The sequence below is a fragment of the Macaca thibetana genome, chromosome 7 (assembly GCF_024542745.1).
Source record: "Macaca thibetana thibetana isolate TM-01 chromosome 7, ASM2454274v1, whole genome shotgun sequence".
NCBI lineage: Eukaryota > Metazoa > Chordata > Mammalia > Primates > Cercopithecidae > Macaca > Macaca thibetana.
This window is the reverse complement of record NC_065584.1, coordinates 133,503,709-133,522,532: the sequence shown is the minus strand read 5'-3', so window position 1 is coordinate 133,522,532 and position 18,824 is coordinate 133,503,709. Positions and strand designations below refer to the sequence as shown.

General features: G+C 33.1%; 1 protein-coding gene across 1 annotated transcript in view; it reads left to right on the top strand.

Moving 5' to 3' along the window:
- Window positions 1-15,623, top strand: part of COPS2 (COP9 signalosome subunit 2) — a 495,307-nt gene extending 479,684 nt beyond the window's left edge. The window contains exons 5-14 of the mRNA XM_050797221.1: window positions 1,438-1,563; window positions 3,644-3,733; window positions 3,855-3,932; window positions 6,624-6,798; window positions 7,029-7,207; window positions 7,326-7,378; window positions 10,097-10,194; window positions 11,332-11,414; window positions 12,135-12,193; window positions 12,812-15,623. Of these exons, the coding sequence (XP_050653178.1) occupies window positions 1,438-1,563; window positions 3,644-3,733; window positions 3,855-3,932; window positions 6,624-6,798; window positions 7,029-7,207; window positions 7,326-7,378; window positions 10,097-10,194; window positions 11,332-11,414; window positions 12,135-12,193; window positions 12,812-12,956 (1,086 nt within the window). The 3' untranslated portion in view covers window positions 12,957-15,623. The remainder of the gene's footprint in view (window positions 1-1,437; window positions 1,564-3,643; window positions 3,734-3,854; window positions 3,933-6,623; window positions 6,799-7,028; window positions 7,208-7,325; window positions 7,379-10,096; window positions 10,195-11,331; window positions 11,415-12,134; window positions 12,194-12,811) is intronic.
- Window positions 15,624-18,824: the final 3,201 nt, after the last annotated feature.

Genomic DNA, 18,824 nt, shown 5'->3' with positions numbered 1-18,824 from the left:
TCACTGACAGGATGTTACCTATCATTTACCCCACATGAAACTTGGAAACAAAAATGGTTATATATCTATATATATTTCCATAGTTCTATCCTTTTTTTTGTCTCATCCACCTCTACTGTTTTCTTTATTGTAATTCAGTTCTTGCTTAGAAGGTTTCAGGGATTGTTCTCAAGTTTTCTAGTTCTTCATGCTGTGCCTCCGGGCAGAATATATTGTCATAAGCAAGATAATTACAACATTATTAGTTTATTCCTCACCCTAATAAATACATATGTTTAATTAGTCAAGGAAAGGAGCATTTGTATCTGCCAGTGCCTCATGTCTTTGATTAAAAAAATAGAATAGAACTCAGGAAAAAAAGATTAATAGCAGTTGCAGATTGTGAGGATTGTGGATGCAGGTTATAAGGTTAGACTCATAAATTGACTTACAGGATATACTTAGGACTGGTAAACCTCTCCCAGAATAAGTCTCAGTACGCCTTTATTTTTTAGACCGTTCTTGTTTCCTGGAACAACATCAATAGTACAAATACAAAGAATAACAACATTATCTACTGTTGAGTAGAACCTTAGATGGGGAGACTTTTCTTGATATGAAATTAGTATTGATGCTTGAAAAGATTGTTTAATTTCACATTTTCATATATAGCCAGCCAGTTATAGGGAGAAAAGAAACAAGTAACTCTTATTGCAGAGCTTCCTGAGGAAGGGATAAAATTACAGGGGAGAATATAGCTAATAACCTGCATAGCAGGTACCCAAGGCATTTGAAAACTTGGATTTTGGTCGAGTGCGGTAGCTGACACCTGTAATCCCAGCACTTTGGGAGGCCGAGGTGGGCAGATCACCTGAGATTGGGAGTTCAAGACCAGCCTGACCAATATGGAGAAACCCTGTCCCTACTAAAAAACAAATAATAATAATACAAAATTAGCCGGGTGTGGTGGCACATGCCTGTAATCCCAGCTACTCGGGAGGCTGAGGCAGGAGAATCGCTTGAACCTGGGAGGCGGAGGTTGTGGCGAGCCAAGATCGTGCCATTGCACTCCAGCCTGGACAACAAAAGCGAAACTCCGTCTCAAAAAAAAAAGAAAAAACTTGGATTTTATTTGTGTGTTTTGGCTTACGAATATTTTAGTAGGTTTTATGATTTAAATATGTTGTACAATGACAACTTCTGAAATTTGGAAAATTTAGCAGTTGTACTTATTTTATAAGCTAACTTTATACATTTGGTTTGAGTAATCTAGTCATTTCAAATTTAAGATAATGTTTATAATGTTCCTGTCATACATAGTTCCTCTTTTACAAAACTATATTAGGAACTATATGAACTACATTTAATTATGTAGCAGTGTATTCTATAACCTTAATCATGTGTACATATTTTAGTACCTAAATTTGCATCTGATAATTCATTTTTCTTTTCTCACAGACAAACTTTCCAGAAATGATGAATAGATATAAACAGCTATTGACCTATATTCGGAGTGCAGTCACAAGAAATTATTCTGAAAAATCCATTAATTCTATTCTTGATTATATCTCTACTTCTAAACAGGTTAGACTCAATTTTCCCCTCTTAGCGCTGTCAGTGTGTTTATTATTTATAGTAAGGGCTTTGTTCTTTACAAATGAAAAGACCTAGAACTTCTATTTAAGTAGTTATGCTAGTTATTAGTGTGCTTTAAAAATGATAAGTACTATTTTCCTGGTTATATTACTGATTATATAATAGTAAAAGGTAATAACTCCAGCTTGATCTCTTTAAATAATTGCTTCAGATACTAAAATCTGTAAACAACTTTTCAGCCTTTTGTTAGACTCCTATACAGTTGCTACCACGGGTCCTTCTAGTGAACTCCATTAACACTTCAGCTAGCCATTCCGAGGTGTTAAATACACTGAATCACAGGTTATTTGTATGGATTTGGTTATATTAAAATCTTTGAGAAGTGCCTGTGCTCTTATCAGTTAGTGTTTGGCATTACTCAACAGGTGCTCAGTAAATGCTTCTGCAAAGGATGGGTGGATAATGAAAGAAGAGCTACTGATGAAAGAAACTAAAGAAGGTATTGGGAGTGATAGTGCTTTCATTATGAGTCTAGATTTTGGTTGTTAAGAAAACCAATGATTATTTTATATATTTTTTTGCAAGATAATTTTTAATTGGGTCATTTGGTCTTATCCTTGTAAGCAGTATAGTCCTCAGTTTTAGTTTTTCATCCTCGTACTCTGTGATATTTGGGTACAAGATATAGTGTTGAATATTTCTTAGAATATTTGATATTTTTTGTACTCATGATCAAAGAATGTTCAGATCAAAATCAGCCTCATTTAATGTCTTTTCTAGTAGATGTCATTTTTTTCAGGCAGTTTCTACTCTTTATATTTAAATTTTATGTAATGCAAATAGAGGAAGGTAAACTTACATGTTTTGTTAGAATATTAACACTTAACGACACTAATTCTAGAGTTGTTATATATCGTGGAGCTTTCCTAAAGTGGGGAAATGTTTTCCAACTCTTAAAAACGAGTGTCATCAAAACATATTTGGTACACTGTTTATAAATACTATGCCAGTAATTGGAGCAAGGAGAGGGAATCGAGTGATTTTGAAACTTCAGGACTGCATGCTCTGTGTGCTGTTATATGTAAGGTTTTTGTCTTTTGAAAGTAACAACAGATACTGGGTGGGCGGTACTCAGTTCTATTCAATATGCCATCAGTAGTCACGCATAAATAGATGGTGTTTTCTGAAAATGTGAAATTTTCCTGCTCTTACAGTCCTCTTCTTGATCCAGTTAAGCAGAGAATTAGATATTCAAACAAAGGCAAAGCCAGAAGTAGGGGGAAGAGGGTGGGCAAGGGAACTTAACAAGATGTAAAACAAATAATGATTTCCATGAAAAAAATGCCACACAGATTGGTGAATTGGTGGTGATTAGACATAGCTAAAATTATACTAGACTTTTCTTTCCACACACCTCCATGGTTTACCAGTGACTTAAAAGCTATGCAGTTGAGTTACTTAGTCAGATTTATAGAAGAATTTTGAGGGGAGGAGCTTATTTGTTTCTTCACCAGCATGCTTAGTGTTTGCCACATTGTAGGCTCCAGATAAGGGTTGAGTGAATAAGATATACACTGTTAGTAACAATACAACTAGTTCTATGTACATTTCATTTACTGCTGTTAATATGAAATGAGTGGCTGATCTGAGTGGAGTGGTATTTACAGCTAATTGAGCACAACCAGTTACAGATAACTTTGTTCCTTCTCCACTCCTACTGCTTCACTTGACTAGCTTTTTAAAAAGTAAAATAAAATACAGAATGAATTATTAGTTTGGGAAGGACAAACGTATACTATTACAGCATGAGAACTTACCGCAGTATGTTTATATGGGGAAATATTTTCTGGGTTTTATAAAACAACCGATCATGGCACTTGTAAATTTGGTCTGTATTTTGCTTTAGTTTGTTAATTTTTTGGACTGTAGAAGACATTCAGTAAGATACAGATAGTGTATCTTATGTGTATTAAAGTTCAAAGATGCACTTTTAGTTTGTTCAAATTAACTTTATTAACAGGTACAAATTTGCTGTTTACAATTATAGAATTCTGATTTTTTATGTCAGATGGATTTACTGCAGGAATTCTATGAAACAACACTGGAAGCTTTGAAAGATGCTAAGAATGATAGACTGTGGTTTAAGACAAACACAAAGGTAAAAATTATAATTACTTACACTTTTCTTTTGAAAAGTGGGTGGGTGTTTTTAATAAAGTCTCCTGAAGATACACATCTTCTGTTGAAATCTTGATTTTAATAAGTTTGCTTTCTTGCAGCTTGGAAAATTATATTTAGAACGAGAGGAATATGGAAAGCTTCAAAAAATTTTACGCCAGTTACATCAGTCCTGCCAGGTAGCTTTCCCTTATTTTTTTCTGAATATTTCTTCATAATAAAAGTATAATGAATAATTATATTCAAAATATTGTTTAGGGATGTTTTTGTTTAAGCATTATCCCAAAAATAATAATTATATTCAAAATATTGTTTAGGGATGTTTTTGTTTAAGCATTATCCCAAAAATAAAATTTAGAAAATAAGTTATAAAATTACCTTTTTTTTTTCTTTTTTTTTTTGAGAGAGGGTCTAGCTCTGTCACCCAGGCTGGAGAGTGCAGTGGCGCAATCTTGGCTCACTGCAACCTCTGCCTGCTGGGCTGAAGCAGTCTTCCCACCTCAGCCTCCTAAGTAGCTGGGACTACAAGCGCACACCACCATGCCCAGCTAATTTTTTGTATTTTTTTGTAGAGGTGGGGTTTTGCCGTGTTGCCCAGACTGGTCTTGAACTCCTGAGCTCACGCGATCCACCCACCTCAGCCACCCAAAGTACTGGGATTACAAGCGTGAGCCACCATGCCTGGCCCCTCAATCTTTATTCTTTGTGTAATGAGGTACCAAGTATCAATAAACAAACAGGCCTGTTGTAATACTTGACTATTATATTGATATGTAGTTACATACCCTATGAAAACAGAGCCAGGATATTATAAGCATGTGTAATAAAGATATTTTTATATTCCGATTTATATGAATCCTAGCAGCATTGTCCAACAGAACTTTAAGTGATACTGGGAATGTTCTATATCTGTTGTCCAATATGGTAGCACCAGCTATGTGTAGCTATCAAGCATTTGAAGTACGGCTAGTGTGACAGATACTGAGTTCTTTATTTTCTGTAATTAATTACTTTAAATTTGAAAAGCCATATAGTCAGGACAGAATGGCTCTATAACTTTTTAACCAGGCTTTCATTTTATATTCCCTGTTTTGTCTTAACCAAATACATCATTTAATACTAGTTTAAATTGAATGTGGAAATACTGCTTTAAGTATTTTTAAACTCTTCCAGTGCCATGTACTATTTTTTTTCCAACCCCTCCCCACCCCCGCCACCATGTAGTATTATTTAAATGATATATGTGTCATTTCTGTGAATGGGAGAAATGATCAAGAGACTGTTCTAAATGAATCACCTGCAGATACTCAATAGTTTTGTAAAGCGGATTAGTCACTTAGGAATGATTTCTTGTCTACACATTGTTAGGATGCTTTAGTCTGATTCATAACCAACTGGAGGTTCAGTTCCCTGTGAAATGGAAATGTTGGAGCAGCCATCTCTGAATGATGGAGGGTCTTTCAGTATGTATATAAGGAATTTGAGAAAATCCTTTGAAGAAGTTTTGCTTTAAGAACGTAAGAAAAATGCTATCAGGATGGTAAATAGCATTATATTACTTAGTAGTTTGGTGGAAGTATGTTCAGGGAAAGATTAAGGATACTCTAGATGTATAAATTGTTTTGTATATTGTATGTTTTACTCTGGTTATGATTCATTAGTGAATAATTAAACAGAATTTTAACTTTGAAGACCCAATAAACAATAAATTTTGGCTTAGTGTGTGTCAGTGTGAGATATTTATGAATATCTTACTGCTGATCATATTGCTATTTTTCATGGCCCACATTTCGTGGGCTGTTGGTCAACTTTAAAGGCATGCTCAAATGTCAGCACCTTTTTGTGATTCGTGTGACGTCCTCCAGGAAAGTTAGTCCCTGTTTCATTCTCCTAGGCACTTGGTTTATGCTTCACCTAGTCATTGTCTTTTATATTGTAATTTATCTACTGACAGATTAATCTTCTACTAGAGTGTGAACTTTTTGAGACCAAGAACCTTGGGGTTTTTAACTTTGTATTTCCCCATGATAGACCAAGCGCCTGGCAGGTGGAAGGGACTTAGGAAGGGCTTTTTACTTGAATAAGTGGTTCTAAAGCAGTTGTGAAGATTTGGGGAAGACAATAATAAATCTCCTAGATAAAAACATAAACATTAAAACATTTCATACATACAGCAGTCCCCCCACCCCTTATCCACAGTTTGTGTTCCTCAATTTCAGTTTCGTGTGGTCAACTTATTTCCTGTGGTCTGAAAATAAGATATGTTGAGGGAGAGAGAGATCACATTCACATAACTTTTACAGTATATTATTATGTGTTCTATTTTATGATCAGTTATTGTTAATGTCTTACTGTACTTGATTTATAAATTAAACTTAATCATAGGTATGTATGTACAGTAAGTTTTCACTTAACATTGTTAATAGGTTCTTAGAAACTGTGATTTAATGTTGTTTTGTTCAACACCACATTGATGAGGGGAAAAATGATTTCATTGTACATTGTTTTGCTTAAGGTCATGGTTTCCAAGAACCTATCGACAGTGTTGAATGAGGACTTACTATATAGGAAAAAACATAGTACTATACATAGTTTCAGACATCCACTGGAGGTCTTAGAATAAGGAAGGACTACTGTACAAAAAACCTTTGGCTACTTTTTCCTTATCTAATAACTAAAAAGTGGAAAGGATGTGTTAGTTTCTTTTTGGCCATTACAAGTGGTATTCTTAGTACTGTAACTTCCAATTAAAACTTGTGTTGCCTTTCCACATGGAAATAGTATTATAAATGTAAGATTTCCAGGCTAATGCAAGTAAGAATTACTGTCTGAATTCTCTCTTGTCTAAAGTTAAGTATTTGCTTTCCTAGACTGATGATGGAGAAGATGATCTGAAAAAAGGTACACAGTTATTAGAAATATATGCTTTGGAAATTCAAATGTACACAGCACAGAAAAATAACAAAAAACTTAAAGCACTCTATGAACAGTCACTTCACATCAAGTCTGCCATCCCTCATCCACTGATTATGGGAGTTATCAGAGGCAAGTTTGGTTTGGAGAGGGTGGGCAGTGGCATGGGGAAATATCAAAGTGTTTAATTAAACTCTTGCTTTTTAGAACTTCAGTGTATACCTTGAGGCCAGTACTCTTCAAGTTATAGAATTTAAAAACTGAGAGGCACTGAAATAGTTTTCATTTGGCCTTTATGAGGTGGTCAATCTTGTTATTACAGAATGAAAATGTCCTATTTTCTCGTGTCTTATTCTTCACAGAATGTGGTGGTAAAATGCACTTGAGAGAAGGTGAATTTGAAAAGGCACACACTGATTTTTTTGAAGCCTTCAAGAATTATGATGAATCTGGAAGTCCAAGACGAACCACTTGCTTAAAATATTTGGTCTTAGCAAATATGCTTATGAAATCGGGAATAAATCCATTTGACTCACAGGAGGTACGTGTGTTTTAATTGTTAATTTCTCTTATCAGCTATCTGGAAATAAATGTTACTTCTTTTTTTAAAATGTTATTTCTTTGTACATGTACTTAATTTTTTTCTGTACTGTGTTTAGGCCAAGCCGTACAAAAATGATCCAGAAATTTTAGCAATGACGAATTTAGTAAGGTAAGATTTTATATTTCAGTTAAGGTAAATTTCCTTAAAGCAGTTCATAAAGGAGCGAGAGATAAAACTTTTCAGAACTCAGTTGATATTCAACATTTGCCCTTTTGTGTTTTCTTAGAAAAGTTTGCAGAATTTTTATTTTCTGAAGTTATTTACATGCTGTTTTCTGTAGCCACAAGATTTTATAAAGCATTCACTACTTAGTTTTCCTATTATCTGTGTGTGTGTCTGTCTGCGCACACACACATGCACCCGCGTCTTTCAGTGGAAAATTGATTGTGGATGTCTTAAAATGTTATTTCACAATAGTACTGCCTATACCTCTCTTAATCCAAAATGAAATTATGAACTAGTCCAAGATGAGTCAGGAATTTTCAGTAAGACAAGACGGCATAAGCATATTTCTTTACTCATATATTTTCTCAATGACAAGATGGAAGTATTTTTAAAAATGTTTACAATGGATAATTTTCTGAGGTGGAATGTGGGGTGGCAGAAGGGTCGTACTGGTAAGAAACCCAAGATTTATTGAATGATTCGTAATGATGGTTAACCACTGAAGAACCTACCATAGTCAATTAATATTCAACAAAATTATGGAAGATAAGACCAAACAAAAAACCTAGAAGAAAAGGCCCATTTTTGCAAAAGGAATTAGTGAGTAAGAGAAACTTTCCTCCAGGCATAGAATAAATGGAACCCAGGGTTTTTGTGGGTTTTATTCATTAAAAAAGTATAAGAAATTTACCAAGTTTCTTCAGGTCTTTTATTTTAAGTTGTACAGCTGAGTTTTACCACAGCTGGAAAAATGTAGTTAGGGACATAAAGCAGGGCTTTTTTTTTTTTTTTTTTTTTTTTTCCCCAGATATATGTAAATAATTTAGGTGACCAGAAGTTCTATTTATAGTACTTTTTCATTGAACAGAAAATACTATTAGACTGCAAATTATGGGTCACCTACGTATAAATTGTATGTACTTGGAAAAAATAACTTATTTCATGATATTAAAGTTCCTTTGTAAAATGTCCTCATTTAACTTTTAAACCTTAATTTTGGCTGCAAAAAAAAAAATAAAAGGGTTTTTTTTAGAGGGACTAAGAACAGTTGGGAATTAAAAACCTTAACTTACCACATTAAATCAGTTTCTTTATTGTTTACTACTTTATTTTAAATTGGTTGTTGAATTAGGTTACTTTTAATTATGATGCTTTTAATAAAGATGAAGAAAACTTCATCTTTATTTCAGGTAGTTTATTTCATTCACATTTGGTCACATTAACTAAGAACCAAAGTTGTTTATAATGTTAAATTGCTGAGCAGCAATTTAGAAAGAAATATTGAGGAAAAGCTTTACCCTAGACATTTATATTTTATATAAATTAAATTGGCTAAGTACGTTAAAATTGGTTAAAGGACTGATTTATCAGAACTTTATCTGACTTACATCAGAATATATAATGATATTTATATATTTATTATATCCAACTACTCCAGTGAAGCCACTGTATTGGAACTCAAAACTTATTTTAATGGTAAATTTTGACCCACATGATGTGACCCATGGTGTCCCACAATTTTGTGTAAGATGTTTTTTTTTTAAAAACCCCGCTTAAGAAATGGAAGAATGTTTTACAGTTAAAATACGTATGTATACAAATATAAATGTTTATGCAAGTGTTTTCAATGCTTGAATATGTCCTCCTATATAGTATATTACAGCAGTGTATTTGGGGTGGGTAAGAAAGTAATGCTTCCTAATTTTATCTTCCTAGTCAGTTGCCAGGAGACTAGAGGAAAATAATTCCTGTTGAAGCACTTGAATCACCTGCCCCTAACATGAAGTTACATTGGGACCCAACAGATGGAAGCACTAGCAGAGGGCGTGCAGAATAGCTGATGATACATATAAAGCAGACAGTGGTGCCATATCCAGAAGGTTGGATTCTTCCTTCTCAGCACCTTTAGCAATCCCCATAGAGCTTTACAGAATTATTTCAAGAGGAGATACTAGATACCTCAGAGAATTATGACTATAAATCAGCCTTTGGCCTTCTGCAACAGGGGATTCCATCACTCTTGACTTTGTGTGTATACCTAGTTGGCACTAATTATCTGCCACTGATGTCTCTGCTTTATAGCTCAGTGGGATTTTAAGGTTAGAGAGATTTGAGAAATGTTCCTTTTGAAAATTTTGACAGTTGCTGGTAGCTTTCTAGAATATAAAAGTTAGGAAGCTGCATTTTCTGAATAACCTACACAGAGGATATACTTTCTTATTTGAAAGACACGGCTACACCCGTTCATGTAGTAGTGTACATGAAACCCGGTTCCTTTCATTATGAACAATTGGGAATTAAATGCACAATTTCATTTGGAAACATCAAACATTAAATAGTCGTTAAATGTTTTATTGCCAACTTTTAACAAAAGTAAGATATTGAAGTGATTTTAATTAACTATGTATGAATATAGTGTATAACCCCAAAAGAAGATTTGTTTAATCTTTCTTTTAAAAAACCGAAAGCATGAAAAGGAAATTTATATTTTTTTGGCAGAAGGATATGTGTGCTTGTTTAACTCTGATTTCCATGACAGAAAGTATAACATTATTTAGATTTTTGCATATGAAAATTGAGAAACAGGCTCTTTGAATTATCTGATTTAATACATAACTACTTCATGTTTGACATAATTTACACTTTTTATTTTTCTATTAGTGCCTATCAGAATAATGACATCACTGAATTTGAAAAGATTCTAAAAACAAATCACAGCAACATCATGGATGATCCTTTCATAAGAGAACACATCGAAGGTATGTTCTTTCTGCCAACTGGATTCTATTACTTTCTTTGCCACTGTCAAACAAATGCTTCTTAATGAAGCTGCATGGCATTAAGCTGTTTTTCTTCTGTCTATTGCGAAGTATAGATATGTTTCTAAATGCTGTCATTGGATGGGATATTCCTCAAAATTATGAAGCTGTTTAAAGAAATTAGCCAATTTCATATTAATATAGTCAAGTTTACATATAATGTCCATTTTGTTTAAGGTAACTGTCCCTTTTTTAAAAAATCTAATATAGACGCTGTTGCATGTTTATTATTGATGCTTAGGTTCAAAGTTAATTTTTAGGGTTTATTTTTGACAACAAAAGTTTTGAAAATATCCTGCTATAGATAATGCTCAGATGTATGTACTGTGAAAGATAAGGTAACATTGTGAAGGTTTCATACCAGTAAGTGAATGAGGTTTTTAGCAAGTTATGTTGAATTACCAAAGACTACAATCATCTCTTTGTTCTTGAACCTCTTTTATAGCTCCAATTTTCCCACCTATTACGGAGCTATTTGAAGATTTTTAAATGACCATTTGGAACTAAATTTCAGATGCATCAGAAGTAATGTTCTGTTGTTCCCCATCTTCCTTTCTCTTTTAATCAACAGACATTTGAAAAGTTCTTGCATGAACCTAGAATGATACTGCAGTTTATAGATATAGAAAAATGTAGAATCTTTGTACATGAATTTCAACCTGGTTTTAAAAAATTTTAAGACAAAACTGGAGGAAATTGTAAACGCATTATATGAAATATAGTACTCTAGGTTTTGAGAGAGTCTGAAACAAGGATCTTGGCTGGCTGATATAAATCAGAGCTTCTTAAAGTATGTTAACTGTTGAGGACAAAGTAGTGTAATATTGAGAAGGCAAGATGATATTTTAGTAGACTGTCAACATCAACAAAATCAAGGAGGTGGGAACAAGAAGTTATGGAATAGGCAGCAATTGATCATACTGTGCATCCATTGACCCAGGTATTTTAAAATCTAAACACTTTATATCCTTGCCAAGCAGGAAAATGTATTTTGAGAAGATAATTAGGGTACATAATGATTCATAAAGATATCATACAAACTTAAATAAAATGTTACTTTAATTTTTTGTCTTTCAGAGCTTTTGCGAAACATCAGAACACAAGTGCTTATAAAATTAATTAAGCCTTACACAAGAATACATATTCCTTTTATTTCTAAGGTACTTACATTCATGGATTTTAATGGTGTTTATAATTTATAGTTATAAATGCAGTATACCAGTCTTCCATTTATGAGTCCCTCTAACTTGGTAACATTTTATTATAATTAAATTTTTTAAATTAAACATAAGGGCTTTACTTTTAATTTTTTATTTATTTTTATTTATTTTTTAAGAGACAGGGTCTTGCTGTATAGCCCAGGCTGGAGTACAATGTCTGTTCACAGACACAGTGTGGCACACTATAGTCTTGAACTCCTGACCTCAGGCAATCCTCCTACCTCAGCCTCCTGAGTAGCTGGGACTGGGCTTTACTTTTAATGTGAATTTTTCTGTTTTCTTGGCGTAAATTGAGTTAACAGAAAAGAGCCTTAACATTCTAACAAAGAAATTAGGGATCACTAAATTTCTTTTTAAAGATTCTTTCACCCTCAGAGAAAATTTGTAGGGGAGAGTAGTCGCTAAAATGTATAATTGATGAAGGATTAACTTCAACCACAATAAAATTGTTGTAGGAATATACTTCAGAAGTTAAAAATTTAAGTCTTCATCAGACCTGTGTTCTTGGAGATATTTTGAAGTGGTAATGTAATATGTTTAAAAATCTTCTCTTCACTAATTTTCCTTTAAGTGATAGAAATGAATTAAAATTAGAATGATTATGTAAAATTATGAAGTCTTTAAAGTGTTAATTAGTATATAACAAGTCTTTTGTCTTAGGAGTTAAACATAGATGTAGCTGATGTGGAGAGCTTGCTGGTGCAGTGCATATTGGATAAGTAAGTACTTTACTATTTCTTATCACAAAATGTTTGGTACCATAAGTTTTGAATAATAGTGACAAAGGTAGCAATTGGATTATTGATTATTCATAAAAAGCACCCTTGTATTATGGTTTTCTATTAGAAGAGATATATATGTATGTGTGATGGTTTTTGATGAATGGACATATTAAACACATCTCAGAAAAAGTTCTAAATCATTTTTTCAGAAGAATTTCTTATTATATACAGCCAAAGAATTATTTAATGAATAGTATTTGTATATGTTTTTAAGTATAGGGTATGTGGTACATAACATTTTTGAAATTACATCTTTCTTAAAAACAGTACAGTGCTTAAAGCTTCACAGGTGATATTTGCCTTTGATTAATTGGATAAATCTATGCCTCATAGTTCTTTCAGTGAAACTGATGAAAAATATCTGAAATCTGGTTTCTATCTGGAGTTTGAATAACACAGTGAAGTTAAAACTAACACTGAACTCATTTAATGTAGGCAGCTGCTTTTTTTTTTTTTTTTTTTGCATTTGTTGATACTATATTTTATGAAACATTAGTCCAGAAACTGTGCTTGATGAAAGTCTTTTGTAGACACATCTTATTTATTTATTTCTAGCACTATTCATGGCCGAATTGATCAAGTCAACCAACTCCTTGAACTGGATCATCAGAAGAGGGGTGGTGCACGATATACTGCACTAGATAAATGGACCAACCAACTAAATTCTCTCAACCAGGCTGTAGTCAGTAAACTGGCTTAACAGAGAACAAGCTTTTACAGACGTCCTTAAGGCAACAGTGCAGAGATGTAATCCTTAAAAGAACTGGGAATGGCAAAACTACTGTCGGTTGATGTGTCCTGAAAATTATTGGAGTTATGGCAGAAGTGCTTTTTTGATCAACTGGTTTGTGTTTTGCTGCTGCATTTATCCCAAGAAAAACAGCTTTAATCTCCAGAAGAAAACCAAAATACCATGGGATTTATGCTGTATTGACATCTTGCCCTAAACATACAACATCATAGTAATTTGTCATGGGCAACATGACCAGAGAGAAGATTTTTGTCATGATTTTAAATACACTGACACGCTACTGTTGGTTAAATTTAAACATGTTTTACCTGCAGAAATTCTCTCACAAATAACCTGCAATAACTTGAAATGCATACCCTTTTGAACACTTCCTTTTCTCATGTATAAATTAAAATGTTTGCTGCATTTTGCAAAATGTCAATTCTCTAAAAATGTGTCCGTATATTTCTGTACCTGCAGTGTAGTAAAGGTTTAGACGAAACCCCATAATTATAGTGGCATACTGTCACTTAGGTTTCAAGCAGCAAAATAAACAGTGCAGCTCAGAAATTGTAGTTTGGTTCTTGATGTGTTTTTATTACATTTGGAGTTGTTGTTTTGTTTTTTAGTACCTTCGAAATTTCAAATTATTTTATCTTCAGTTAATGATTTTAAAAAGCCTGGGGGCAAATAAGCTGGTTATTTGCTTTCAAGTTTTTAAAAGTAGTCTTTATTGATACAGTAAGGAGAACTACTTTCTAACAAAACACTTGCATAGTTATGACAGTGATGCTTTAAAGGAATAAAATTCTTTTTTTTTTAAAGAGTGATATTCCTTTTCAAAAGAATACTAACTCTCAGAATGTTCACTTTAAACAAATATGCCAGAACATAGACAGCTAAATGAATGTTACTCTGAATAGTGATCATGCTGGAAGGTTATTTCCTAATGCCAGCAATCTACCATTGCCCAAAACCTGCTGGGTTTACTCTTTTAGAATTGCATTCAAAGTTAATTTGTCACAGACACTATTAACTTTATGATTATATGTTGTTTTAAAAAATACAGTATTAGGAAGCTTGATTATTTTTAGTTACCATTATTTGGCACCAAGTGAAAGTTTCCAAAACTTCCACCTAACTTTGAGGTAATGCAGAAAGTATACAACTGTCTTTGAAAGCAATCCCAAAAGAGTTTTAAAGGTTTTTTGAGCAGTGCAGTATACTTAGGAGAATGAACTGTGGCCTTCCAAGGTAACAAACTACCTTAAAGGAACTCAGCTCATTTGAATGTATTGAGTTTTGGATGTATTTGTTTCATTTTTTAAAAAGTTCACATTATTTTATAGTGTCGAAAGGAAGAACTAAGATTAACATAATTTCTTTGGTTTTTTTATTGCTTGTTATTATGTAAAAACTGGGTGGCAGTTCAGAAGGAAGATTGTTGTAACAGAAGAGTGACAACCAAGAATTTTTTGATCATTAAATCAGATTTTATAAACAGTGGAAGGAGCATGGACTTAAAACAAGGCATGCTTATTCGGTTTTGTCAAAATTTTACGAAAATATGTGATATATATTTATACTAAAACTATATAATCCTTAGATTTAGAAAAGCAATCAGTTAATGTCTTTAGCAGACTAAAGCAGTATTAAACACAGGTACAAGTTGGAAATTGTAGAAAACGGAAAGAAAACAAAAGACAAAATGTCTATGGTAGGGAATAAAAGAGTTTAAGATATTATAAAATTATGTGTATTTTCTTCTCTTTTACATAAATCATTTGTGAAAAGTGTGCTAAACTTTTTTTACAAGAGTGATATTAATTAGGATTTATTTTTCAATATAATTTGGAGACCCTTTGTTATCCAAATAAAAATGATGAGTTTCTGTGCCTGTATTCAAATATGTATGCATGTGATAACCCTTGAAAACTAAAGCCCTTCTTAACTTTGAGTTGATGGAATTAGAATTCGAAGGATTTGAATGAAATGATTTAACCTTTATCCTCCAATTCTTGCAGTGCCCAGTTCTCCTATGCTATCTTTGCTTTGTACAATAGTGCATCTTCCACTTTCTAGAGAGAAAGCATGCACTTGTTATTCTGTGGAAAACTGGGCTAAATATATAACAGTATCCAAAGTTATACCGTAATAATTTATTGTAATTGTGTATTACGTAGCTTTGTTTACCCAGATATAGGTGCGTTCTTTTTTTTGTTAGTCATCTGTGACTTCTGTTCTGGAATACAGGTTTTTAAATATATCTTAACAGTCTGACTAACTTAAAATAATTTATTCTTCCCTTAAAACATTTTTCTGTGTTTTTGTGCATCAAATATTGTAGAGTTGAAATCTTAGAGATTGCTTATCAAAATATAAATTTAGGGGAAGTTAAAAATCGATTGGCAAATTTGTAGCATTTATTCACTGATTAAATCTTTTCCACTTTTGTGAAAACCGTACCAGTGGTTTACATCATATTGTAATGTGTTCATCTCATTTTTCTTTTTATCCCTCAACCTAGCTAAAAGTTACTGCAAAGAAGTCTTTGGCTGCCACAAGTAGATGCTGTCTACTGCAAGAGCTGGATTTCCATTACTCATTCTTGCTCTTACATTAAAGTTGTTGATTAAATACTTTTTCTCCACATCTTAATGTAACATAACTGATTTCTTTTTAAGATGAGTATATATGTACTAAGTAATGCTCTCATTACGTGAGTCCCTTCTAACTACAGGCTGATACATCTTTCAAGAAAACTGAGAACCTAATATTTAAGTGAGGCCTGTTTTAAATGGGCTATACTGTGGGTGGTACTGTTTGTTACCTTATGTAAGACTTAGGTTTGTCTTAGACTGAAAAACTCTTATTCTTAATATTTAAAATATCCATGATGGTAGAAATTTTGTGAGAAATTTTCTTTTTTAATCAGTTTATAATTCTTCAGTAAACACAGGTATGTATACTTTTGTGGTGTCAGTGTCGGTCTACATCTATGGGTGAAGCAGTTAGTCCATAAGACAAAAAATTATTTGCCTAGTGGATTCCCTTTACCTCTTTTTAAGAAGCTCAGAGATCTGTAATCATTAATTTACTAAGGATTTTTTGAAATATTATCTTAGTCACTTTTAAACCTGAAAATTTCTCTTTTAATTTACATTGTTGAAGTGAGGCTTGAGCATACAAAACAAGTAAAACTGGGAGTTTCATTCTTCGTATGGGATTTATGACTAAATATTTCTACCATTTTGAGGAAGATAAACATTTTGAACTGAAATATATAACAAAAAATAAAAAGGAATTTGACATTTAACTATTTTGTTTCAAAGTGTTTAAGAACACTATCCAGAACAAGAGGTGGAGTATCAGGTTTCAGAATGTGACACAAAAGGCATTTGGTCTTCATTTATGGCACCAAAATTAAAATTTTCCTCCTTTTTTCTTTTTCTGGAGGGTTTCTTTTTGTTTTCATTGTTTTAGGTCCCCCCACCCCGCCCCCCGCCAAATCAGCATCCTATTTATATTTGTTTGATACGGTTTTTTTGTTTTTGTTTTGCTTTCTTTGGAAACAGTTTCGCTCTTGTCACCCAGGCTGGAGTGCAATGGTGCAATCTCAGCTCACTGCCACCTCCACCTTCTGGATTCAAGCGATTCTCCTGCCTCAGCCTCCCGAGCAGCTGGGATTACAGGCACCTGCTAATTTTTGTATTATTAGTAGAGATGGGATTTCACCATGTTGGCCAGGCTGGTCTCGGACTCCTGACCCAGGTGATCCACCACCTTGGCCTCCCATAGTGCTGGGATTACAGGCATGAGTCACCGTGCTTGGCCTGGTACATTTTTAAGTAGGAGTTTGGCAGAAATTTCATAACGAAGACAAATCGGAGGTTCTCTTTAACTCGAGATTATTAAATTTATAGTAACTTCTTGGGCCATTAAAACTTGAGTTTAAATGCCATTTGGAGGATTTGTGTTATATTAAGCACCACAAATTTAAACTGTCAGTAGTGATTCTACATGTTTCTCAAAACACTAAAATTTAGCGTCACTTACTTGCTTTTGAATTTTAAGGAGATTTATCTTAGGTAATGTCTCAGAAGCAACCAGTGTGTGGTTCTCTAAAATTTTACTTTTTTAGTGTCACGTATAATAATATCTAAATTACCTGTAGTAGTTAAAAAATATTATGGCATCAAAGGTATATGCCAAGTCTAACTTAAAACCCTGTGACAGGAAAAAAGAAAAAATTATTTCTTAAATACTATTTGGGGGCAACTTTGTTCCATGTTGGCAAAATTATAAGCTTTGCTCAGAATTTCCACATGAATAGCTGGCCAAAACTTTTTTGTGTGCATATGTATACATATGTAATAAGTGAAACATACTGTAGGAGTACAGAATTCATCACCAGTTTATCACAGTAATTTTCCAGTTTTCCATTTTAATATCACTTATTTCTGACACAGGCAAATGTCATATGCCATGAAAAGAATTACCATTGTACCAGTAACTTGCGTGTTATGACTAGGTTTCATGTGGAAGACTGTCCAAATTTACATAATCTAGAGTAATTTTTTAATTCTGAAGTAAGGACATTTTAAAATTAATTGCTAAAGGTTGTTTTATTGGACATCCATTTTATGGGAGTTTAGAGAGCAGAAAAAAGTAATCTCTAGCGTCATCCCATGAAGTTGTCAAAAGTTCTGGCATGCTTATTAGCAACATATTAATGCCAAGTATTGAGTATCTAATTTCTGTTAAAAATGTTTGCCTATCCCCTACTGTTTACTACAGTAATAAATTTTTGTGTATCTATTTTAAATAACACTGAAGAAAATTATATTTCAAGAAATGGAGCAGTGACATGGAAAATAGAAAATTGGTTTTGCAATGTGTTACATAATTGGTTGCATTACGAATTTTCTCCCTTTTGTTTATCATAAGCTAATGTAAAAGGTAACAAATTCCTTGAGCTAACACTGGTTGGGAAGGAAGTAGTAGGTGATTAGGAATGTAACAGGATGTCTGCCTAAAATAGTCAGTTCTACCAGTTAATACTTGAGAACTGATTATATGTGCAGGATGTGTCATAAGATGCTATAAGGCTTAAATACTCAAGGGTTTTTTTACTTATCTGGAAGTGCACATTCCCTTATTGGTAATAAAAAGTACTTCATCTACTTAAGTATTTACTGTGTTACATTAGTTACAATGCCCAAGATCAGCACAGTAACTTTAAACTACAATATATATGCTTGATCAAGTACTTCAAAAATGTATACTTCTCTAAAATAGCTGTTAAATGTTTTAAGAATATTTCTCTAAAGTACTGAAAATCTTGTTCGTTTGGTTTGAAAGGGTTTTAGTATTTTCCATGTTTAAGATTACCTTTTTATTAGGCTCTGAAACATTCATGAAGGAGCTGGTCTCTCCTGACCTGGAACAATTCATGTTGCAAACAAATGTCTCTTAGGAATTACTCCTTCAGTATAAAATTAAATACTTTAAAGCAGGAAATTAAGCCAAGGAAAGACATGGGTAAGAAATGTTCTCTCCCAAGCTTTGTAAGCCTTGTTATGGTGCTTTAAAATGAACTATTTAAGGACTGCAACATCTAAGAAACCACTTGTGAATTTATTATGTATCCAAAAATAGTGTTCTCAGATGTAACGTTCACCTGGTGGAATGGACCACCCTAATCTCAAAGTACAGTGATAACACAATCAAACAGCTTTTGAAAGTCAAAAGAACTTTCAGACTAATAGCCGTATAACCCTATCTAAAACTAATGCCACTGCAAATTGTCATTGCAAATCCTTTGGCCTTCCAAGTTGT